Source organism: Agelaius tricolor, unplaced genomic scaffold (genome assembly GCF_023055355.1).
Source record: "Agelaius tricolor isolate 1412-34295 unplaced genomic scaffold, bAgeTri1.0.p SCAF_10, whole genome shotgun sequence".
Taxonomy (NCBI): Eukaryota; Metazoa; Chordata; class Aves; order Passeriformes; family Icteridae; genus Agelaius; species Agelaius tricolor.
In genome coordinates, this window is record NW_027269270.1 from 27,111,219 (window position 1) to 27,137,154 (window position 25,936).

General features: G+C 43.8%; 1 protein-coding gene across 1 annotated transcript; it reads left to right on the forward strand.

Annotated features, from left to right (window-relative positions):
* The first annotated feature begins 3,392 nt into the window (after nucleotides 1-3,392).
* On the forward strand, nucleotides 3,393-23,136 carry SCTR (secretin receptor). Its single transcript, XM_071434261.1, is given in 15 exon segments — nucleotides 3,393-3,458; nucleotides 3,460-3,516; nucleotides 3,519-3,617; nucleotides 7,110-7,236; nucleotides 11,436-11,546; nucleotides 15,389-15,492; nucleotides 15,787-15,884; nucleotides 16,868-17,000; nucleotides 17,835-17,988; nucleotides 18,077-18,137; nucleotides 18,675-18,744; nucleotides 21,385-21,476; nucleotides 21,575-21,713; nucleotides 21,906-21,947; nucleotides 22,960-23,136. Coding segments are annotated over 15 exon segments (1,530 nt in total).
* Nucleotides 23,137-25,936: the final 2,800 nt, after the last annotated feature.

The window sequence follows — 25,936 nt, forward strand, 5'->3', positions numbered from 1 at the left end:
CAGGATGCCAACAGCGGCACTCCGGCTCCTCTGACGGCGAAAAGTACCCCCAAAAAAGCAATAAAAGACACCCCTCCCCCCCCCCCCCCCCCCCCACCTTTTTTTCCCCTCTTTTTCTTTTCCCTTCCCTTCTCCTTTCCCTTCCCCACTTTTATGCTCTTGCTTTCAGCATTAAAGGACCGTGCCTTGGAAAGTACTCCTGGAAACCTTTCTTCAGTGTATTTTTTATACCATCCATAAATGGTATAAAAAATGGTATGAGGGTTTTTCCCCAAATAGGTACAGGAGAGAAGAGAAAGCAAAGAAAACAAAGTTTTCTTCCTTTTTTTTTTTTCCTTTCCCCTTCAGACAGGTGATCTAGATTAAGAACAAAATAATTTATCTTCGGTTTTTCTAACACAGGGGTAAAATGTGTCCAAAAGTAGTACATTCGTTTTGGACAAAAACATAAGCAAGAAAAGCTTCAGATAATAAAATTCAGACCCCAGAACACAGTTCCCATACTTAGTAAGATGTAATTGCTTATGGTTAGAAAAAACTATTCCTATACCCTTGACATGATATCTTAAATATAGGCTTAATATAGAAAGCCAGAATTGTTTCCACAATTAGTTTTTTTCTTTCATATTTTAAGAATAAAAGTGTTCACTTTCAGTTTTTCTAACATAGAAGTAAAATAGAGCATATTTCTCCTCACAATTCACATGTACACCAGTCTGTTTGGACATTGATAGCTGCGTGCAAACCAAAAACCATATCTGCTTCCACATCAGAGGGTGTAAACATGATGTGCCTCTGGAGAAGCACTCTGTAAAGTCTCCTGGGAAGCAGCAAATGAGTGGGAAAGGTAGGTGAAAAGAGTGGGTTATCGACCAACAAACCTTCAGATTTCCTTGGGAAGGCTGATATAAATAAAGAATGTTAACCAGGGTTTAAATAGGTGATTCTTGCCTCACTTTCATCTCTGTATTCCAAATGTCAGATGAAAAGTGTGTATGGCCTGATTGCAAGCTGTAGTAAAGTCATTGCAAACAATTTAATTATTTAGCAAAGGGAGGAGAAAATTTAGTTGTTTCAAGCACTAATGGAATTTTAAAGTATTAATAAATAAATATTTACAATCGAAGTTGGTAAGTGTTTGATAAGTAAACAATCCTACAATTAGAATAGCACAAAGCAATTTATTTTATTTACTCCTAAAGTTAAAGTGAAAAGTCTTTTGAAATTGTGTGAACAAATTCAGATGTTTCTTTCCTGGTTCAGATATCAGACTTGAAAAAATTCCAGCTGTGACAAGTTTACGAGAGGTATACATAGTAGGTATAAAAGCAAATGCACACAGCTATTGCTTAATTAAACAAACATCTCATTTGGGGCTCTGTGAAATCTTGGTAATAATTCTTTGTAGTCTGCTGCTGCTGTTAGGTTTCCCAGCTCTCCCTGTCTGTCCCACTGGGCTGACATTTGCTATGAGTCAAGCAATGGTTTGCACAGGTGAGAATCTCCCAGGTTTTATTTTGCATCCATCTTCTTTCAAACACTCAGCCTGCATGTGAATAAAGTGGGAGGATCACAAAATATTAATTCACACTGTTGGTGTTTAAATCCAACATTGGCTCTCCAGACTCCTGGGCCTATTTTGGAAAAAGTGCCACACTCCAAAGTACATTCAGAAGCAAAGCTCTCTCAATTACATAAATGCAAGAAAGAGTGCTGGCTTTCAGGGGAAGATGCTTCAATATGAATGGAATAATAAAATATTCCTTCAGCCAAAGGAAGAGAGAGAAGGACTTGGCGCCCCACGGAGATGATGCAGCATTGTCAGTGTGGTTTCTTCAGACTATACAGCAACCATTGTCTGTCTGCCTCTCAGACCCCCTCTCAACAGTTTGCTTAACCCTTTGATATTTTCAACCAAACTCTGGGGAAGCAGGTGTCTTCGAGAAATGAAAATCACTACAAGTTAAGTGTGGACTGGGGGAAGGAAAACTGGAGCATTTGCCATTTGTGGGGGAAAGGATGCTGTGTGAGTGTGGTGGATGAGTGAGACAGAGCCAGTGTGGGGTTCAGCAAATGCTCTGCTTGCCTGACTGCTGCTCTGGGACTGTGGGGAGAGATGAGGGTGGTGTGCAGGGAAAGAGGGAGCACTGCAACTCAGTGATCTTCATGAGCACATATAGAGATGAGCTGGAGTCAGGATGGGCATGGAAAGGGCAGCACTTGCTAGGCAGCCCAAATTCCTTCATTTTTTTGTGCTGCTCAGTGGATAACTTGTTTAATCCAATAGCAGGATTTTCAGTGCACAGGCAATTAGACATATGTTTTTCCTAGTCATTGACTTTACTGGTAAACCTGGAGCACATCTGTGTTCTGGGCAGCACTTCATTAAATTTGACCTGTCTGGTGATGGGAAATTGGAATAGGTGGTAAAAGATGTTTTGAGACAAGCTGAGGACTGCCATGCTTTCAGAAAGAGCACTGGTACACAGTGCAAACTTTGGCTCTCTTTTGAATCTGTATTCAGTATTGTGCTAGAAGTGAATGTGACCAGCAAGGGTTTGGAGTGCCTGCCTTGGCAGCTGGGAACTCACACCCAGCTAAGCACACAGCCCCTTCACAATAGTTTTGCCACAGAAACAAAACCAGGAACAACAAAGAGTGCTCTGCTGACAGGTGAGGGGACTGCCAAGGAACTATCTTTGGGAAACGCAGGATGTCTGAATCTACATCCCAGCAACAAGGTACCAGTGGGATCCAAATGCAATGACACCTTACAGCCTATAGCATTTGGATGAAATGCAGACTGGCTGTTTCTTCAGATTCTGGATAAGAGGATGAAATCTAGGAAATATTTGGAGTCCTCTCTGGAAGGGAAGAGCAGATTCCCTGTTTATCCTAGACTAGAAGTTGTCTTTGGTTCTGGCAGCTGTGCTCAGCTGGGCTTGGTGGGACATGCAGGCAGCTGGCTCACCTGCAGCAAGGTCTGCCAGCTTCCTGATTTCTGCCACTCAGGGATGTGTGCTCCCTGTGGGAAGCATGTGCAGAGCTATCGAGAGCAGAAGCAGTGCAGGCAGCCTGAAACACATTCCTCCAACTCGGTTTCTCAGCAGAGAACTTATTCCAGAGCTGTACTTCCCCTTGTCTGTTTGCCCCTGCCATTGTGGGGCTGACATCTTACAGGGCAGTCCTGCTTGGTCCCTTATCGTGGGAGCATGAGGAACGATCATTGCCCAGCAACACCCATCAATAACAGTGAATAATAGCCAGGAAGGGAGGCAGACAGCAGTAGGAACATGCTCAAGAGAAGTGCTGTAATTCTTGGGACAGGGCGCTTCTGCAGAGGAGGAGGAGAGTTGCAGGGTGGACAGGAGGGGGGGGTCCTGTCACTGCTGATGCTCTCTAGAGCTCAGCAGCTGGAGAGAAACATTGGCTAAGGATGGTCAAAGCTGGGAAGGGAAAAAGGCAAGGAGGGAAAAGGATGAAGTGAAAAGAGCTAGGAGCCACGCTGGAGAGCATACAAACAGCATGCTGACTTCTGATGCATGAGGCATGAAGGAAACAGACTGTGATTGACTATGTGGACCATCTGGGTGATCTTCTGGATTTCAACTGTCCCGGTAGGTGCTCAGATGTATTTATTCCCGTTTGCATGGAATCACATGTTATCTGAGTAATGCTGAGCACCTCTATTTCATGAAGTTGTGGTGTCTCTGTTTAAAAAGATCTGTGTAGAACCTGGGATTTTTTAATTTTCTTCTTGCTTTTGCTGCTTCCTGCACTAACTGACAGTGGCCAGATGACTAGATGCTGGATGCCTCAGTTTCCCCACCTTTATAAAGACACAAGTGTTACTAGCACGCTTTGACAAACACAGCAGGTGCTGTGTTGAAGGAGAAAAGATTTAACTCCATTCAGAGAAGCTTTACTGATTTACACCAGCAATCAATCCCTTTTAAGGGGCAATGCCCACATCTAGCAGTGCCTCCCTGGAAGGAATGTGAAGCGATGTTTATATACCACAAAGTTTGTCTTCTTTTTTTCACCTTTATCACTTTACTGAGATTTATGTGGCAGATTGTCACTGCTGAGCTCCAGGTGCTCGGATCAGTCAGAAAGGAGAGTGGAACCTGGGCTGTGATCTCCAGGTGCGGCTCAGGTTATTCAGATTTTGCATGCATATAAAACAAGGGGTGAAATATGTCTACCTTGGGTGTGAGAAGTTAGGATAGGATCAAATCACTGTTTCATTGCAACAAATGGAAAAATCAATTTATTTGTCCCAGTAGAGAATTTGGCTCCAACTGTGAGAAAACCTGAGCTCTGCCTAGACATTTTAATTGCGGAGTGGATGCAATCTTCAAACCTTTTGCCTTTTGATCATCTTCTGCAATAAAAATTGTGACTGTGATGGTTTTCTTGTAATTTTGGTTTCTTGTTCTTAGTACTACCTAAAGGACTTTGTAAATAGATGTCATCGCTCAGGGTGTCCCCAAGAGCACCTATTTCTATTGGTTCTTCTAATGATTGAAAATACCTGTTTTGATTTTGCCAGGCATCTTTTGCTCCTTAAATCCTTAAATGCTTATTATACCAAAACCACTTATTTTAAAATGAAATGGCTGTGAATTTGGATAATGTTTAGATTCACTCATTTCACACTTTAAAAACTGTGTTAGCTGTTGCTGTCAATGTTGCAGAATTTTGCCTGTTCTAGAGATCTATTAATCACAGTTATCTCTGTTTGGAATGGGATTGGTATCTTGTCTTTTAACAAAATATGAAGAGGGTTTTCTCTCTGTCCTGGTTTCAGTTGGGATAGAGTTAATGATCCTTTTAGTAGCTGGTGAAGTGTCAAGGAGATCACAACTGTTTCAGGGAACTGTTTAGGAAGAGACATAGAAACAGCACGTAGAGGAGCCCCTTTTCCTCCTCGCTCTCCCGCAGCGGGGGCAGGCTGTTTGCTCCCACTTGTGGATGGTAAACACGAGTGAGGCTGAGCACAGCTGCTGGCAGAGTGGGGTTATCCGGCCGCGCCATGGGAAGCGGCTTTCGCATGGCTCCGCAAACATCGGAGCGCGCGCACCCAGCCTTCCCCCTCGGATGCCTGTGTTGGCACACACTGGCTCAGGGACAGGGCTGGTGGAAAACAAGGTCTTTAAACCCACGCCTGGAAGCTCTCTGCTTTCCCTGGGCTTACAATCCTGTTAGTTGCACATCTATTCCCAGGAATGGTATCCAGCTGATTAGAAGGATAGGGTGGACATCACTTTGTGGGGTAAAACAGTAATTGTAAGGCACTGCCTATGCTGTACTCCTGCTTGAACAACACATTTAGTGTAAGAAAGCAATGCTGTATCGGATCATCAGGGTGATCTTCACAACTGTGTGTGCTAAAAGTGTGTGGCCTCACTCTAGCCATAAAGAAATAACACAGAATTTAAATTTTTGTAAAACAAAAACTTTCTTAGGACCCACGTTTCTTAAAGAAAAACAGTGCCCACACAATGTAAAGGCTTTTTTAAGATGGAGTATTCCCCTGTTTCTGAGATCATTGTTAACATGTTTCCTTGCATTTATTTTTGCATATGTTCAGTATCATTTTAGCAACCCAGACTGGTTCTGTTGGCCACTTCAAATGCTCAGCATTCAAATCCTGGCATCAGAAGAGGGTTTCTCTCATGTAAAGTCTTTGCATGTGTGATTCCAGAAAAATTATTACATTGTGCAAAACCAGGTGATTTCTAGTTCATTTATTTCATGACACACAAAGACAAGGGAGGAGGATACTGAAGTTAAACACAAGTTTACACACCAGACCAATTAGGTGAGGTATGATAACACTGCTGAAAAGATCAAACTTTGTTCAGAAATACAATACGCAAAAAATTTCCAGCCAATATAGTGGGAATATTGTCTCTAATGTCTGGTAGCTAAAATTTAATTGTAGAAAAGTAATAGTTCTCATTACAAGGTTTTCAGGGATTGTTCTTTCTCCGAAATCTAATCTGAAAGTGATCAGCAATACTACAAGATTTATTAGGTTGAGCAGTAATGTTATGCTGCAGGGTTAACTTTCTTGAACAAAGAACATAAACAAAGTCTATCTGATAATTTTCAGCTAATAGAGCCTGATGACTGGCTTCTAATCTCTTCATGATGCATGTACATACATATGCTTTTATGTATATGTACATAAAAGTTCCACAGTGAGAATTTATAGAGATTTTGGGTTTATCCATTAGACAGAATTTATCTAATTCATTATAATGGGCATCCACTTACATTCAGGTTTCTTGTGTAAAAAGAATAGACACTGGTAAAAATACCCTGAAAAGGGTAAAAATACTTTTTTTCTGAACAACATAACTGTTAAGACCTTGTCCTGCAAATAATTTTGTAATGATTTTCAATATTTGTCATTTTAATGGTCTGTAGCTGTTTGGTTTTTTCACTGATTTTGGTCCAGCTGTATTAAACATAAACACACATTTAATTGCTACATCAGGATTGAGTGAATATTAACATTCCCACATGGTTTTATGAGAAAGGAGGCTGGGAATATATGAAAATGACCTTAGGACAAATTGCCATCTAGGTTCTCATGAAAATCTGGGTGAGATTCTGCTTTCAGGTGGGCTCCTGCAGCTACCAGATGGTAGCAGGGAAACAGGCTTGGGTGGTCTGCCACCAGTGGGCATATTTGGACCACTTGTGCCCAGGAAAATGACCTGCCAGGTGTATGGTTTAACACAGCCATGGGTGAGTGATTAATTCTCTGTTACTCTAGGAGACTCCAGCAGTGTCCTGGATGTTTCTGCAGTCTTTTGGAAGAGCATCCTGTTCATGTACTTAATTTAGCAGAATAACACATTTTTCTCAATGTCAGTAATGTCAGCAAAAGGGAGAAGACATAAACGCAGTCTGTGTTCGCCTGCTGCTACTACAAAAATGCAGACTAAACTGGGAAAATTGTCTGTGTTTCAAGGAAATATTGCTCACAATCAAATGATAAATTTGCATGGGGAATATGAGCATAAAAAGGATAGATTCTGTTGAGATTTTATAAGTTTTAAGAGGAAAAGTGATTCCACTGCTTTTAAAATTTGTAGATCAAAGCTATTCCACCTGTCTGTGACCTTCTGAGTGTCCTGAAAAGGGAGGAAGAAAAGTGTGTGGAGACTCTTTCCCTGGAGGCAAGGAACAGAACCACTGAAAATGATCTGCTCCTGAGCTCAGGTAACACATAACATTTATGTGTTATCATGTACTGAACAAATGCACATGATAAAACCTGCTATCACATGAACTGGGGGCCTCAAACTCAGATACCCTGGCATCCCTTCCCATAGGAGGTATGCACTTAGAATACATCTCTCCTTTAAGAGCAGAAAAACAGGTAAGATCTGTTACAAGGCTTTGAGAGTGGGATTTTGACCTTACTATGACAGGAAGAATTGTGAGAACTTTCTAACCCAGTTGCTTGACTGCAATCCTCACAACTAGGGAACACACCAGCAACAAAATCTTGCAAATTGCAATCATGTCTTCTTGGAAAGGATAATTTAAAAAGTCACCCTGGCAACTGCAAATTTACTTAACTATATTTACATTAAAAATCAATGAAGACCAACAGCCAACATTTCAATCACGTGGCTTGAAGGTCCTCATTGCTTCCTCCTTGTTCCAAGTTACTGTCACCTAACAGAGTTCTTGAATTTCAGAGAGGATTTATCATCATACCAAGGAGCTTTTTGGCCTGGGAAAGTTGTGGTACTGAGTCCTCATCATGTAGACAGCTTTGCTTTCACAGCTGAGCAACTGGGGTCATGTGCAAGAGATTATTAAACCTTGCCTGTGAACTGCATGTTATTTCCCCCAGGCAGCTGCTGGGTCAGCATCTCAGAGAGAACACTGGGTGTAGGCAACACATGTGACTATTTTTAGTGTGTGACCAGCCATCATCACTGAGGATGGGGTTGTGTCACTCACAGAATCCTGCAGACTGAACTGATTCTGGGTGACTTTTGTGCACTGTAACATGGGCAAGGTTCTTACCCAGCATGAGAAGGGAAGGAGCTCCCATAGATGTGCTGTGTGCAGGCTATCCTGCCCACAGATAGGCTGCTGCCATGTGGAGCTAGAGTTACTTATGGTGTTTTCTTAGTTTCAAAGCCTTCCACTCTGTTAGAGAGTGTTGGAGACACAGAACAATTTCACTATGACCTGGCCCAAGGACAGAACTCAAGAGGGAAGGTCCATTGCCTGGTTTCTTAGGATGCCTTTCATTTTTCTCTGTTACTGTTTTATCCCTGTCCCTTGCAGACTGATGGGTGTGAGCACAGCTTCAGGGCAGTACAGCCATGTGGCAGTGACAGGATACCTTATGGCAGACATCCAGGTACTCCACAAGGCAGATCTGCATGTAAGAACTAATAAATCAGTATAGTTTGTTTCCTTCAGTGAAGAGCAGGTTGGTTTGTCAGACTATTTCTTTTTCTGCTTTGATCCTGTGATATGGCTCTAATGTTCAGCTCTGTGTTTCCTTGGCACCAGAGCTCCACAGCAGATGCAGACAAGTAAAACTCCACAGGACCATGCTAGTGTGTACCTGCAGTAGCATTAGCAGGCAATACCATTTTACAGATGGTCTTGCTTTATCTCAGTCAAATAGTAGCTTCTCAGCAGAGACTTAATCCAATTTTAAACTGGATCCACACCTTAAAATTCACCCAAGGCCTTTCATTATTGGAATTTTTAAATGGGGTAATTCTACCTAAAATTCTACCAAACTCTAAGAGAGGTTTGTTACCTTGGTAAATTAGGGAGTAATGCTTCTATTCTGGGAAATAACACACCTGAAAATACCTCCAGCCTTTAAGGTATCTGCATGCCTGTAGTCCCTGCGGAGAAAACCCCATACAAGGATTTCATTTTGAAGAAGAGAGAAACAAAGCTGAGGAATTCAGTGCAGACCCTTGGTGGGTCATGCAGGGAGGAATAAAGGTGGCTTTGCAGGGTGTGGGGCACCTTCCACACCTCATCCTTCCTGCACCTGCCCCAGAAGCTTTGAGTGGCACAGGCAGGAAAATGGACAAAGCAGGGGACAAGCTCCCACCATGCCATCTCTGCTGCAGTGCTCACTTCTCTGTGAAGATGGCACAAACAAAGGAATTCATTGCTGGGGAATCAGGCACCAAGTACCTGAGCAGTGAGTGTTTCTTATCCTCCAGCAGTAAAAGGGAAAAGGGACTCTGCCCTTACGGTAACATTAGCTTGGGAAAGGGAGCAGTGTAATATTAACATAACCCAAGTCACAGTTATGGTCTTTTTAGGGCATGAGTGAGGACAAGGAACTTCTCTTGGGAGCAAGGAGCAGGGCAGAGAAGCTACTGGGGACCTGGAACCCCTGATCATGGTGACACTATGTACTGCTGCCAGGAGAAAGCTCTGAGTGCTGCTTGAGGGAGATCCCAAAGAGCACAGGGCTCTGTGAGGGAGATGTTGCTGTGCTTTGTCTCCACCCTGAGGCTCTTTATCTAGCCAGGGGTGGGAGACTCCAGCGTTTATCCATGAGGAGTGGCAAGAAGCCCCCCTACAGGAGGAGTAGCTCAGCTGGTTTTTGTTTTCTCTTCCTGGATGGAAACCACCCAACGTCATAATTTTGCCAGGATTTTCTATGCATTGGGTCTGATTTTTATGATTTTTATGCCTGTGGTTTTGACATGAACGTTCAATAAACCAAACAATGCAGCATGTTAAGTCATAAATATCACCCAAGGTGAAGCTTTGCTTGCCTTTAAACTTTTGCTTTGAAGTAAATCCTTTCCAAGACTTAAAAACATTGGCAAAGGGAGGACACCAGGGCTGAGGTGCTGCCCTGGCTGTGAACAGCTCTGTATTTTCAGGGACTAGGACTGTCGCACAGAAGGAAATCAATACATTTCTAGAAATGTAAATATTTTTGTCAGGCTAATGGAGGCTGGCCTTATAAAGCATGAAGTGTTTGAGGAGAGTGCTTGGTCAGCACTTCCTCCCCTCAGCTTTCAGGGAGCATGCAGGGCAGACGGCACATGTCTGGATACAGCAGGCACAGAGTAGTCCTGACATGCCCCAGTGGCCTTTTCCCCCTGTTTTGTTGCAGAAACCTCAAAGCAGGGGGGAAAAACCATTGACAGGGAGTGGAGGCAAAAGGGAATGAATCTGAATGATTTCAGCCTGTATCTGGGGAAGAGCAAAATAAGAAATGGCAGTTTCCCTTTGGTACAAAGAGATCAAATGTAGGTCTTCTCCACTAACACTCTGCATCTCAGGCCAAAATTAATCCATGCCAACATCCAACACCAGAGCAAGATGTCTAAGTAGAGATCACCATCATACTCTGCTCCACTGGCCACCAGATGAGCTCCCTGATGCATCTCTACCAGCCCTGCCAGAAGGCAATGCAGTCAAGCTGAGGGTGCAGCTGGAAGTCTCCCTCCCTCCCTGACTGTGAGAAGGGACCATGACAAGCTCATCCTTAAAATAAGCACCAAACTGAAATGGGGTGAATCTGGGCAGCCAAGCTCAGTGAGTGGTCTGATAGCATTGTTCACTTCACTGCAGCCTGAGCACAGTGAAAGAGGGAAGTATTTATGGTAATAAAAGGAAGACATTGATGCTATTCCTCTCTATCCTTTCCCCAGTATGATGAGACTAGTTCAACTGGTTAAAACATAGTGCTCTATAGTGCTAATAATGCCTAGGTTGTGGGTGTGATCCCCAAATGGGCCATTCACTTAAGAGTTTTACTCTCTTTGTGGGTCCCTTGCAACTCAGAATAGTCTGTGATTTAAGTGATCTGTGGTTTAAGCATCATTCTGAAGCTTTTTAAATTCCTAGTCACAGAATCACAGAATGGGTGAGGTTGGAAAAGACCTGTGGATCATCTGGTCAAACCTCCCTGCTCAAGCAGGGTCATCCAGTTGCATTTTTTCATATTTACAAAAATATTATGTAAGGAAAACATTAGAATGACTCAAAGTGAAAGATTTAGAAAGACTGAAAACAAGTTTAAAAATTCCCATCTGATTTCTTTCATCTTTCCAGGGCCACTCAGTAGTTACCAGCAAACAGTTAGGTAGCAAAAGACCTGATGTGAAGTTCAGAATGACTCTAATTGCTGTTTGTGTGTCTAGCAGAGACCAGTGGGATCAATGACAAGACTGGGACCAGTCTGGGAGCTTGCTGGGGCTGGTTTGAAGCAATCAGGACCTGCTCTGTCCTATCCAGGTCTCATCCAGCTTGCTTTTCGGAGCACTGAGCATCTTTGTTCCTGTAGCTGCCTTGGTCCGTGGGAGATGCTTGGAGATGTCTCCCAGTGTTTCATTGCTGGAAGAAGTTTCATGGTGTTATATCCCTGGGAGATACTCTATGGTATTCCCTTGTTGCCCCCCCAGGCAGATGTGCTGGAATGTGGGACAACATGAGCTGCTGGCCTTCATCCACTGTGGGACAGACTGTCAATGCTCACTGCCCTGAATTCTTTCAGATGCTGACTGGGAAAAAAGGTAATGCTAAAATAATGCTTTTCTCACCCAGATGTTTTTTATTAAACACTTATTTATTAAACACTTTATTTTTTATTTCTTTACAAAGATACCATGCTCAGGTCTGAACATGAAATGAATATTTTTCCCTCCTGCTTTTGAAGAACAATAGATAGGCAGGTCTGTTTCCTCCTCTAAGGTGAACATGAAAAAGCTTGGAATTAAAGTAGCAAGATCTTTTAAGTGTTTGTGTTTTCTAGCCAGATGGAAAAAAGTGCAGGAATTAAATGCTATCCTGAAAAGCAGGTTTTTAGCATGGTTTCTCAAGGAAAAGTGTTTTCTCCACTCAACTTCTGTGTATTCCTGTCTTTCCCTTTTAATAACTCCTAGAGCCAGTGGCTGGCCCCAGAGAAGCTTGATGGGGACAAAACTTCACACAGCATTAGGTTCACATGAGTTTTGGCAAAACATCCGGCTAGGCAGGCAGAAAAGATCCCTTTTTTTGCTTTCATTAAGAGGAAATCTGCTCTGGAGATTTCTCTCTTGCCTGTGACAGGATCCATACAAGCGACACAATCTCATGGAAATTCAGGTTTCATGGCTCACCAAACAATTCACTCAAACAGAGGTGAGCTCAAGCAATGTTTTTTGTCCTTTTTTTCTGGGATATCTAAGCTAGAAATGAAGTGAAATTTACTCCCAGTAGACTACAGTAATCATGAGCTATTAAGTAAGCCTGCTTTCTGTTCATTTCTGCTTTTCAGTAATGCCGAAGAAATGTGTTTATGTTTCTCTTTCAGGAGTTAATGATTCAGATGAGAAGAGGGTTTTGCATTCTTCAGTTATAGGGCACAGATTAATGAGGTCCAGTACTTACAGAAAAGCAGACAGATTCATTTTATGAAGGGAGGAACAGGAGACAAAGTATTAGATTGTCTAATAAAGATTACATAACTCAAAGGAGAAGCACTTAGTGCTCTTTAAATGAAATCAGACATGAGCCACTCAGATTAAAATAAAAACCTTGCTACTTTCTGTACACACGAACATTATCTGCCCTTTGAGCCCTTTAAGCTGGTTTAAAGCCAAAGGATAAACTACACAAAGGCTTAGATCGCTGAGGAAACCATCCGTCTGGCATCTACTTCAGCACAGTGATCCCAGCCCTTAAATGTAGGAACTGAAATCCCTGCTGGTCCAGCCACTAGAGGGAACTGCTCCCTGCCTCTGGCCTCCTCACCGGGGAAGAAAGCAGGAATTTGTACATCCAAAGGTCATAATTACATCTCAGATGTTCACTCCCTGATCTTGGAGATAGTCAGCTTAAACTTTAGTTGCCCTCTTTATCGAGAAGCTGATAAATAGTAATCAGAGTGACAGTGTTCAAAACAGAGCCCCAAGACCTGGTCCATCATCGTTAGCATCTTATTTCAGTCTCTGCATCTGGCATTTTGGGTCAAAGTCAGCAATAGTTTAACCTCATTCTCATGGCCACCTTCTTCTTTGGTTTTATACTGTGGTTGGCTTGTGACTCCAGAGTTTATTTACTGCTACAGTCATTGCCCTGTTTGAAACAGTTTTGAAAAAGAAAAACAAAGATCTGCTCACTTCAAAAGAAAAGAAGAGGTTTTCTCTCCTCACCACTTACAAAGCAGATGAGCAGCCACAAATGCCAAAGGCCCATTTGTTAAGCCTTGTGGATGGCGCTGAGCTCTGCCCAAACCCTGGTCTCTGTGCCCACTTCTAGACTTGGATTTGCATCCCAGACTGTCTGGTCCCTTTCTACATAGCAGACCAAAGAAACAAAATTATCTGGATCCGAGTAACAGAACTGAGCATGGTGTCTTAGGCAAGGAATGAGGGATGGTGTGACAATCATGATGATTCAGAGGCAAAGGCCATCTCAGATAGCCTCAGTCCCACAGCCATCCCTTTAGCCAGAGTTCCTACTTGCCTAGGCAATTCCAAAGTACCAGTAAACACCAAGCCAAATCCTTAGACAGATTGCAGACACCCAGTCTGCTCTGAGTGGGGCATGCTGCAGTTTCCCCAGTGTGTGTGTATAATAACCTATAACTCAGGAGCATTGTAAAAATTTTCCTTGTGCCCATCCATAGGATGTGCCTGGCACAATCTCTTGTGCAATAGCATGTGCACACCCACACAGAACTTCACCTCCTCTTGTCTGATCTGCTTTGACAGCCTCGAGCACCAAACAGTCACAGGCATGTTTACAAGCACAGTGCTTTGCTCCAAGTTAAGTAAGTGTGTCTTAATAGCTGATGCTGAGGTAGAGAATCTCCCACCACACCACCCCCTTGCTGGGTGCCAAGACAGAAGCACCTTTTGGGAGAGCTGCTTCTTTCCTGTTGTTGCTGCACTGCAGCAAAACGTAGAAAACCTGGCTCATAAAGCAAGCCTGGCCTTTTCAAAGATGCAAAGTTGGAACAAGATGTTCAAAACAGCATCAGAATAATAGTCAGATAAGGACACACCCAGAGCTCTTTCCACTCAGGGTTCTAAGCCTGTTTGCTGAGCCTTGCAGGTTTATAGAGGTGAGTTCAAATCAAGTGCAGACATGCTGTCAGGTCACCAGCATTAGCCCAGAGGTAGCAGGAGCCCTGATTCTGTCCTGACAATTCCAGCAGGGCTCCAAAGAGGATAAACCATTGCCAAACACTGCTGGATATGCATCTCCCTCAGTTCCCTCAGCACTGAATGGGTGTTTTGCAAGAGCCAGACACCCTAAAGTCCTCATGGCTAAATGTGTGGGAAAAAAATGGACTTTTATGGTGCCCTCTGGAAAGGCTTGTACTAAGAAGGACTGCTGGTTTCACGTCCCCTTTAAATACCTGCTAGCATTGCCATCACTGCAACAAAGCCAGGATTTCACTCCATGTTTCTGAAGTATGATTCTTACCAGGCAGATCAATGTGATTAGGACAGTAGGAAGTTGTTTTACTTCTTTGTAAAACTTTCTCTTCAGCACATAACATGCCTACTAGGGCCACTTTCTTCCAATGACATTGTAAGTGCCCAGGACTTCACACTTCCACTTTAGAGCCAAACTTAATGTGGACAAGTTCAAAACTATCCTGTTCAGCCATGTGCAGCTTGCTGGGCATTCATCTCACTCATCATTAGGAGTCTAAAAGTCAGACATCCCAGCAGAAAAGGGTCAGACAAACTGCCCTTTGTGGATACCAGTATGAAAAATGAGTTGAATTCTGCAAATGTCTATTTTTCTCTGAAGACAGCTCCAAGGGACACAGTTGGACTCCAGTACTCAGCTTTCCAGAAGCTGAGTTTAAGAGGGGAATTTCTTCCTAACCTTTAATTTGCAAGCAAACAAGGAAATCAACTGTGTAAAATAATGCCCAGTGTAGGGAAAAGACTTTTAGTATTTATTTAAATCTTACTGAAAATCTGTGACCATCTACAGTTTTGTGTTCTATTTGGAGCATGACAAACCACAGTAAGGAGGTGGAAGCATTCAGCAGAGTATCAGGTTTGCATGGAGCTTGAATCTGTGGCTGAACAAGTCATGTGTTTGCTGATCTTGGAATAGTGGCCAAGAAACACCAGATGTACCGAGCAGTATTATTTATGTTGCAATTTATAAAAACACATCCATCACAATCATCCCTGAGTGGGCAAACAATATTATGACCCACACAAGTACACTGGGCAAGTATCAACAGAATCAGCTCAGCTGCATTTTGCCTCCAGCTATGCAGAGAGCACTGCCTGGGGCAACACACTCTCCTGGCTCTTGAGGCAACCCTACATGGTGACTGAGGACAACAAAGATAAAACTGGAAATGGTCATAACCCATTCTGTGTTTTTTAATGTTACCACACAGGTTTTGTGTACCGAAACTGTACAAGTGAGGGCTGGTCAGAGCCGTACCCGAGACCTGACATTGCTTGTGGCTACAATGTCAACGACACCACCAACGAGGCCAGAGTGAGTCTGAGTGCCAGTGAGCACAGATCTGCTGCTCTGGGGCCCTGGGGAGAAACAATTTTAGGAGATACTGATTGATGTTGTGATTTAACACAGGTGGGGTTTTTGCTATTGGTGGTTTTCAGCATGAATACTTCCTGCAAAATATTGGAAGTGGTTGCTCAAGGTGAAATTTCAGTAGCTGATTTTACAGGAAAATATATTCATTAAAAAGGAGGAAGGATCCTTCATTTGGTATGGGCTGATCTCTACCAGGCAGGCAAGGTAAAGATGTGATTATATGTTCCCCTGCAGCGTTCCTATTTCATGACCCTGAAGACCATGTACACCATCGGATACTGCACCTCCCTTGTGACGTTGATGATAGCTTTGGTGGTCCTGGCCTCCTTTAGGTGAGGAGACCCGTCTCTGGTTTGTGCTTGGTTGGGACTTCTGGTCATCTCAGCTGACAAAATCCTTCTATTGACTTCCTGGACAAACTAAAAATTGAAGTATATCTGAAAACCTTTATAGAAATCAGTACAAAATTTATCTCTGAACCTGGTCTCCCAGAAAATGTCAGGGCTGCTCATTGTATTGTGCTCTCCTTTTCTTTCCAAATCACAACTGGATGCATGTTGCAAATGGCATTTGCACCAACTCCCTGATGAGGTCTTCCCATGATTTCAGTGTCCCTTGGGCAGAGTGTCTTTCCCCCTGCTGCTCTTTTCCCCACTTGAGGCTGTGGCTAAAACTTTGTTCTAAGTGCCACTGCACTGATTTGCAGTAAAGTGCTTCAGGTTTCTATTAGCAATCTGGCATGCAGCTTATCTTCACTCATCCCTGTAACCTGGAATTTGTACTGTGCTGCTTATTCAGTGAAATAATTTCCCTTACAGTAAATGTCAGGGCGGCACCTCTGGGCAAAGGAAACCCAACTACTTTGCAAATTTATATTCAGGCTGCACAGCCTCTGGACACAGACTATGTGAAGATTTAATACAGAAAACACTGCAGGCACAAGTGCACTGTGCTGGCAGAATAAATAAATTCATCCAGGTGTGAATAAACACCTTGGGTTCATGTTACTACAGAAAGGAGAGAGGGAGGGAGGGATGCTAGAACAAGAATATTGGCATGAAGTCACAATTTTCCTGGCAACATTCAGCTTGTTTTAGTACCTGAGTGGAGCAGATATGACGGTAGCTTTTTAACGTCTTCTCTAGGATATCCCTCTTGGGAAATGCATCAGTCTTCCTTTCACAGACAGAACAACACTGTTCTTCATTTGTCAGTTTATCACTACTAAGAATTGAAACCTGTTGTTTACAGCCACAGGTTCCTTACATTGGTGAGGAATGTCACTTCACTGGATCTCTCTCTTCTGTTTTTGCAGAAGGCTTCGCTGCACAAGGAACTACATCCACATGCATCTCTTCACATCGTTCATTTTGCGAGCCTCATCCAACTTCATCAAGGATGCAGTCTTGTTTTCCTCTGAGGACACAAATTACTGTGGGGCATACACGGTAACCCTCTGCTCACCAGCTTGCTCCACCCCTCAATTTCCCAGCAGGATCCTAGCAGGATATTTAGTGTACAGGGAAGGAAATCTCCATCCCAGCTTTATGTTCATCATGAGGAGTTATGGGAGAAGAGAGGTGTGCTCTGCCCCTTCTCTGAGAACACATTAAATATTGCTAATTTACACTGCAGTGTGAGGCCTGATAGTAAGATATGGCTTGCACTCAGACAGTCTGGGACCTCCCAAATTTTGAAATGTTTTTGCTTTTTTCTTTTTATTGGCAGCAAACTATTTTGAAAATTTGGGTGTGAGGAGGGGTGAGCAACACTGTAGATGATGGTCAATGGTTTAAACTAAAAGATAAGAATTAGGGAGAGGAACAAAAATAGGCTTGTTTTGTTTAGTTTTATTTTATCCCACTGGTTTTGCTGGGAATTTGCAGAAAAAAAAAACATTTTGAGAACATTTTAGTTTGTCTTTATCAACTGCTTTTCTTGGGAAAAAAAAAAAAAGGATTGATAATACATTCATATCCTTCTCTAAGGTGATATTTGTGTTACTGGTACTAGGAAGATAGTAATAGTGAAATTCCCCTGGGACAGTAACCTGAATCCAAGTGTCCATGACACATTCAGTTCTTCTAGTGAGGCAGTTGATTAATGCATTTAGGAGTGCCAGCTCTGCTTTCTTGTCATGTGAACCCCTGTCTCGAGGACACCCATTTAGTCCCCTAATTGCTATAAAATCTCTATTTGCCAAGATTAATTTACAGCTTGCTATCTCTGCTAGAAGGTAGGAACAAACCCAGGCAGGAGCTAATTATCCTCTCTTTCCTCAGGCTGGCTGTAAGCTCACCATGGTCTTCTTTCAGTATTGCATCATGTCTAACTACAGCTGGCTCCTGGTGGAAGGACTGTACCTCCACACTCTCCTGGTGATTTCCTTCTTCTCGGAAAGAAAGTTCCTCTTGTGGTTCATCGCCCTCGGATGGGGTACTGGTTCTCCCTTCAGTGAGGACAACTGGGTTTTTCCTGCCTTTGGCATGGACTTGGAAGCAGTAACTGGTTTTTCCAATTGCAGGTGCCCCAGCGGTGTTTGTGGCTGCATGGGCGACCGCTCGGCAGCTCCATGAAAATATTGGGTAAGTGGTGTGGAGTGGGGGAAGCTGGCATGCCAGGGGGAGCATGCAGGCCCTGTGCAGGCTGTTCCATGGGATCCTGCTCATTTCTAATTGCTGGGAGCAAGTAAATCAATCAACACCCTGCTGTGGTGGGAGCCTGCATCCTAGTGTGGGTGTGAGTAGAGAGGTACAGCTGAGCAACATGAGGAAAAGCTTCCAATTCCATTTGAGCATTTTTAAGTGTAGGAGGTAGCCTTCAGGTATGAATTCAGACCACATGTTTTCAGTATCTGTATTTAACTTTCTGAACAGTTAAACTTTGTTTCTTTCTCTTCTTCCTTTCAAAATTTGAACAGTGTTTGTGCTTTAAGGGAAGGACTTGTTTCTGTCCCGTGCAAGTGGGCAGTTTTCTGTCAGACACGTTGTACCACTCAGTGAGAACAGGAAATTAGTTTTGTAGAAAAGAGAATAGGGGCCTATCTAAGGTGCAAAACAGACTAAACCTGTTTGAAAAGATACCAATGTTTTGATAACTGACTGCACCTTCTATTTTTACAGGTGTTGGGACATTAACACTGATGCCAATACCTGGTGGATCATTAGAGGCCCTATAGTTGTGTCTATATTTGTAAGTCTTTTCTGAGACAACCAGATTCAAACTGTATTTTCAAATACTGTGAAGTCACAGCTCATCTACTCAACATGCTTTAGAAGTGTGTTAATGAACTGATCTTAGGCATGTGTCTGAACTGGTGTGACCCATGAGTTACTGCTTAAGCAACTTCTGCTCAGCAGGACTTAGTAACTAATGCCCCAAAGCTAAATGCACAAGAAAAGCTAGAGTGTCCTTCCAAGAAGCAAGTGCCTGAAGAAGATCAGGTTTCCACATCCTGTTGATTTCACATGAACTTGGCTGTTTTGTGGAAGCTTGTTTTGGACTGTTTCAAGGAAAGCTCTGGAGGAGAAATGAGTGGCTGTACATTTCAGTACAATTACTTTTGTGTCTTCTGGTCAATGCCTCTCTCAGCAAAGCCAAAACCAACTTGCTTTACATGACCATTGGCTTTTGTTTTCAGGAATGAAAACAGTTCACAGGCTGCACGCATCACATATTAGTGGGCAGCACTGAGGCACTGCTCAGAGAATTAAGGCACAGGCATTGGAAGTCAGAGTGAGCCTGCCCAGTGCAAGGCAGTAGTGATGACAAGAGCAGTTTGGTGTGTATAATACTCAGCACCTGTGTTTTGAGCATTTGCTGGTACTCTTCTTCAGAGCCTTAGGTACCAGGGAGTGGGAGCTGCTGCTTGGGATAGCTCTGCCCGATGAAGATGCTCTGAGTCAGACCGTGCTGCAATGACCTGTCTGAAACCCTCCCCCAAAAAATGGGTTTTCTCAATTTACTGACACCCCAAGGGTGTGAAACCTCAAGAGCTGGTTGAGGTTTCATCTCTGCAGTAAGAAGCATTTGGTTTGCAAAACACAAACTGCAACACTTGCACACTTCTCAGAAAGCCAGGCAGCAGAGATGGTGGGTTAACGTTCTGCTCCTATTGACCAGTGAGCAACCTGCGTCCCCACAAGACAAGCAGCAGAACGCACAAGTGATTTGGGGTCATGGCATTTATTTTTCTTTATGAAACAACCCTCATGCTAGGAGCCACTGAGTTATATATAAAAGCCAACGAAACCCAGGCAAGACAAAAAGCACAATCTTAGTTTATCTTTTGGCAGCCTCCACCCACTATCGCCTCCCAAGTGTCCTCAGAATGCTGATCCTGCCTTGTTTAGCTACTGAGGGCAGAAGCCACCTGCGTGACTCTGCAGGTTTTCCTCAAAAGAGGCTCTACTCAAGCCTATAACCAAACCAACAGCCAGATCTTAAAAACCCAGATCTAATCTCTGTATTCCTCACAGCCTTCAGCAGTTGAAAGGGCAGAAAACCAGCACCGATAAACACCTTTGTGCTCCCAGGCTCTCGCTCATTTCTGCGCTGCCCGCGGGCAATTCCTCCGGGCAGGAATCCCAACGCTTCCCCTTCCCTTGTGGTTTTTATCAGTGAAAAGCCCTGCTCAACCTACACGGCTCTTCCCTGGCCTAATGGGTTAAAAATCCCAGCACACCCTGACCTGAACCTCCTTTGCTTCCCACCACCCCTGAAGTATTTCTTTCCTTCATGCTCCCCACCTCTAGCTCCCCCCAGCTCTACTCCTTTCCTCCTCTCTCCCCAACTTTCCGGAATTTCCATCCCTCTCCAGGCTCCCTCAGCGGTCACAGCTGCTCCCTTTCCATCTGGTAACTTTAAGGAACTCAGGCACTAGCTGTGTCTGTCCCATCTCCAGCAGACCCCGTGTTTTAGGGAGACCCACGCCCCAGAGCGCTGCTGCCATGCCCCCAGCACGCTGGACCCACCATGAAGAGGATGCACCTCTGCAATGGTGTTTCCCGGCTCAGGGAAGGGTTAAGGGCCAGCCACAGAGCAGGGTGCTGCAGAAGGGACACAGCCCTGCAGGCTGTGCAAGCCAAGGGCAGATCAGCCCGAGGTCGCTCCCCACGGGACAGACAGACAGACAGACACGCTCAGGCGGCTCTACCTCCCCTGCAACTCCCACTCTTTGCCTGAGGGTCCAACGAGCAGAAACAGCTATTGCCTCATCTGCTCCCAAACTGAGCAGATCAGCATTTTTATCTGATATCCACCCTTCCAGAGGGGGAAAATGCAAAAGGAAGAACTCCAGTGTCGATTCTCTCCTCTCCCCACTTTTAACTACTCTGTCTCGTGATCCCAAACCACACGGAGTGTTTTTAGCAGGGAACAAAGAGCACTCCTAGTCCCAGTTAGCAAGTGATAGCTCCAGTGCTGCCCCTTTGTCGGCATCCAAAGTGGGGTCAGACTGTGCAGAGGCTGTCAGAACCCGACAGCCAGGTGTGACAAACCCCCTGCTCCTGGTTTTCCTGCCCTTTGGTGATTTGTCTGGATAACAAGCCCTGACCATCTCCATAACTAAAGCTGCAGCAAACCAGCAGGGAAAGCAGCCAGCATCCAAGCCCAGGGTGGCCAAGCAGGCTGGAGAAGCAGGAATAGAGACTGGGATGGGAACATGGACTGAGGCAGGCCAGACCCAACCCTTCTATTCTTTCTGCTCTGTCCGAACCCCCCAAAGTGGCTCTGCTGATACCTGCCAGTTACATAAGTGGATAATGGGTTTGTTGTTTGGTGGGCTGCTTTTGTATTCTTACTTTGTTTTGTTTTGGTTTTTTTTTTTTTCAGATTAATTTCATCCTCTTTGTCAACATTTTAAGAATCCTGATGAGGAAGCTCAGCTCCCCTGAAAAACGGAGCAGTGATTTCAACCAATACAAGTATGTCCATTACATCCCTTATAAGACATTCAAGGCCACCTGAGCATTTCTTGCTCCTTCTACACCAGCTTTTCCCCTTTTTCTGTTTTCATTCTCAGGAGACTTGCAAAGTCAACACTCCTCCTCATCCCTCTCTTTGGGGTCCACTATATCATCTTTGCTTTTTTCCCTGAGGATGCAAACAGTGGCACAATGGAAATTCAGCTGTTTTTTGAATTGGCTCTTGGATCATTCCAGGTAATATCTGAGAAGCTATTATTTCTTTAAAATAAGAAAAAGAGGTAGAACATATAACTCTGCAACAGACTTGAGTTTCCAATGGCAAAGCCAAGCTGATTTCCCTTGAGATGCCTCATCCCCATTCAAAAGCTGAAACTGCAATCCTGTGACCACGGTTCTTTGGTTCTTTTATCTTTTTTTATCTTTTAGGGCTTTGTTGTGGCTGTACTTTATTGTTTTCTTAATGGGGAGGTGAGTTTCGTGTGTATAACATTCTTTTTTATTGCTGAAGCATGCCTCGTTAATCAGTGGGATACATCCCCCAATGAATTACACGTTTTGTCTGAGGGTTTTCTTCCCAGCTACCTAACATCACTCTTGAAATTCCTCCTAGACCAGGCAAGCCTAGGTAATTGTATGCCAGATGCAAACTTCACCTCTCAACTACTGCAACCCTTTCATAAATCAGATAACATTATTAGCATCTGGGAACTGAGGGAGCACCATCCCTCACACAGTCACACTGACAGCCGATGGTTCTGACGTATGACACCATTATCTGCCACCCCATCCATGGCTGCTTTATTTACTCAGTCCTTAGGAGGGAATTTATCAAAAGCTATACCCAGTCCAAGTTTATTGGGATTCTTATAAGGTAAAGCTTTTGGTAGAGGGATTGTTTCCATTATAGTTGCATGACAACTCCCAGGCTTCTGGGCTAGAACTTGCACTCTGAAATGCTGCTGCTGGTAGAGGTGGGGGGAAACATACAAACATAAAAACCTGGAAGATGTAGAGCTAATTGTAAGGGGAAAAAAAAGGAAGCCAGTGCCTAAGAAAGTCATTTTGAAATAAAGGAGGGTTTTGAAATACTCAGACTGATCTGTCAACAGGGTTCAGAAAAAAGTGGTTTTGAAAAGAAATCTGCGGGGGTTTTTTTGTTACTTTAGAGTGCCAAAATGTCCTGGTTTTATATCTAAAATTAAAATTCTGGGAAATCTAAACCAAATACTTCCTAAGGCCAGCTAGATTCTGTGAACAGTTTCACCTGCAATTAAATAGAAAGTTGTATGGCTGCAACAACAGTATCACTAGAAGTGTCAAGAACAGGTCCTACCTTAACCCTTTAAACTGGGGTTTAAATAACTAAGCCCAAACCTTGCCAAAGGTAACCCACTCTCATTTTCCTGTTACGCTGCTCTCTGCAGTGCAGGCCTCCAACATAAACTAGCTGAACTAAGTATTTTGTGATCTTCCTACCTAGGTTCAGCTGGAAGTTCAGAGAAAGTGGAGGCAGTGGCATTTAAGCAAGCACTGGCGACAGCACCTCAGCACTTCAGCGAGTAATGGAGGGAGTGGCTTGACCCAAGAGATGCAGATGGTGAGGTCCAGCCCAGCAGAGCACAGGAGAGGAACCCTCCAAAGGTCAAGTGTGCTGTAACTCTGTGCACCTGAGGGTACCCCCACGCTCAGATACACATGGCTGAGTCCCATGGACTGAGCTGGGAGCCCTGTGTCCATATCCAAAGCGGGACTTGGCTGTGGATCAGAGGTTCTTGGAGCACATCTCTTCGTGTATATCCTGTGCAGCACCATGGTTATTCTGCAAAGCAAAATGGGCCAAAATATTATGCTCTTCCTTGAGTTTCTGCCCACAGTAATTTGTGTTTCTTTCCGCACCTGCTGCTACTTAAATGTGACCTTCCATTTTCCATGTGGCTCTCCAGCATGTTCCAGGCTAAGTCAGGCTGGTGGTTTTTTTTGAAGCTGGGAGGACATTGAATTTTATATGATGAAGGTTACATGCCAGCTTCCATGGGCTTGAAATGCAAAATTAATTATTCCCTAGAATTTATCAAGGTTCAAAGCCTCTCTGTTGTGGTGATGGATGAATGGATGATGGGCATTGAGAACATAAGGCACAGCTGAGCTCCAGTTTCCTCTCTGTATATCCATTGCTCCAGTGACAGTGGCTCAGACAGGTTTTTGCCTTTGCCTCTTTTAGCGGTGGAGACCTTGGGAACAACAGTGGTCCAATTTGGATATCTGTATTTTGAATTGGTAACAAAGCTATCACAACATATTCCAAGGGTGACCAAAAAAACTTTAGTAAAATAGCTCATCCATATTGTGTCTGTACTTCTGAGACTTGACCAGCTTGTATTTGAAGGGAAGAAATGAAAGCTCTTGAGACATCTGAAGGTCAATTGAACTGGACAGTAGAAACTATCTGGTGAAAAACAACCCCATAGTGGTGACCAAAAATCTCTTTAGAGTCTACAGTCCCTCTGTGTACTGAAATCTGCAAGGCTGTGCACTGTAACAAGCTGTCAAAAAGTATCTAAGCTATCACAGCTTTATGATCTTAAGGACATAATTAAGCAGATTTCCATGTTTTGAGTAGGGAAGGGATAAAATAATTCATCTGACAAATGAAATCAAATCTCCTACTTGATTTTGTATCCACATTTCCCTAGTTGGGGTGATTTTTGGCTGGTTTCCTTCAAGGGCAAAGATGCTTGAACTGAAAGCAAATGGTGTTTATCACTTCTCTCTCCTCCCGATCACCTCCAAGACATTGGCAAAACATGCATGGCATGTCAAATGCTGCCTGAGCAGCATTCCCCAACCCCCTCTGCCAAAACTGCTCCAACGAGCTTTTAATCACACCAAATGCCTACATGGCAGGCTTCTGCCATTTTATCAGAAGACAAACATGCAGAGAAGTTCAAAAGATACATTCAAGCTTAAATTACCTGTACTGAAGCAGGTTTTTGAGCGATGTTAGCTCTCTTTGAAACTCTGAGATTCAGGAAAAAAATGGGTTTTTTTCCACTGGCAGTGCTGACAGTTATCCCACAGCCTCCCTGGTGCTGCAGGTGCTGCAGGCAGCAGCCAGGGGAGGAAGGGCACTCGGCAGCAGGGAGAGCTTGGTGGTTGCTCCTGCCTGCCCTGCCTGGTTGGCTTTCTTGGCTCATGCAGGTCACCCAGCAGAAGGAGAGTTGAACCTCTTTACAACCAGGAAAAAAACAACGAGATGTAAAGCTGTAAATGGCAAGTGTTTCAAGGAATTCTTTAAACTTATATTTTTGGAAATAGCAAGGTTTCAAGTTGGCTTTGTCCTTTAAAAATCAGCCAGAACAAGTGGAAGGAAGAACAAAAGCAGGATGAGTCCCATGACCAAAGGAGAAGTGAAAGCCCCTCCCTGAAGGTTGGAATTAAAGATCTCACTTTTTGCTGACTCACCCAAGCCAAGCAGAGCCTCCAAGCTTGTCAGGGATTCACTCTGTCCCAGTGCATTTAGCAAGTCAGATACTTCTGAAAAAATGTAACCTTAAATTTTCTCTCTGGCCTAAGAATGAGACCAAGGAGGGTGAAACAACTTGTATGTTCCCTCTCTGAGAATTAAACATTCATCCTTCAAGCCAAAGCAGCTGTTTGTTTTAAATGCAAGTGCCTCCATCCAGCATAAATGAAGAAATACAGATTCAGAGATACAATAACATGTAATTAATTAGATCTGATGCAATTATTGGCTCTCACACGAGCCAGTGTAAGAGCTCAGCCCTGCAGTGCATAGTTAGAACCAGCACAAGACTGGGAGGAGACCAGGCTTAGCATGATACCTATTTGTACAGGGGCCTGCCATATGCCTCAGAAAAAAATACTGCTGGCTTTTATATTTAAACCCTCCCAGTTCTAGCATAAATTATGGTTTTACATGGCCATTTTGGTTTTATTCATCTTGCCTGAAATAACCAAGAAAAATGAATTATTCCCAGATTCTGTATAAGATGTTCACTTCAGGCATCAAGTACAAGCCTTGTTTGTATGAAGAGCTGAGTAACTCCATAAAGAACTTCTGGATGTCAGCTGGAATTTGGAGTCCTCAGCTCTTGGGGAAGAGCACGTCCACTCGGGAAGATACCAGGAGCAGGCAGCCCCTGGAGTTATGATGCTGTGACCTTGTCCTGGTTTCTGCTGGCAAGAAAACTTCTTCTGTCCTGGAAGCTGCTGCCAACCAGCACCCCAGGGGAATGGGTTCTCACCTCCCCAATCTCCTGGGCAGGCACTACAAAGGCTCCCTGCACCGCTGGGGACCTTGCCTGTTTATCTGTGCTGAAGGATGCTAGAGGAAAGAGCTGCATTGACATGTTTGTGAGCAGATGAAGAGGAGCAGGAGAGCAGATCTCAGGGAGCAATGCAAAAGCAGGAGATGAAGGCACAGAGGGTGAACACAA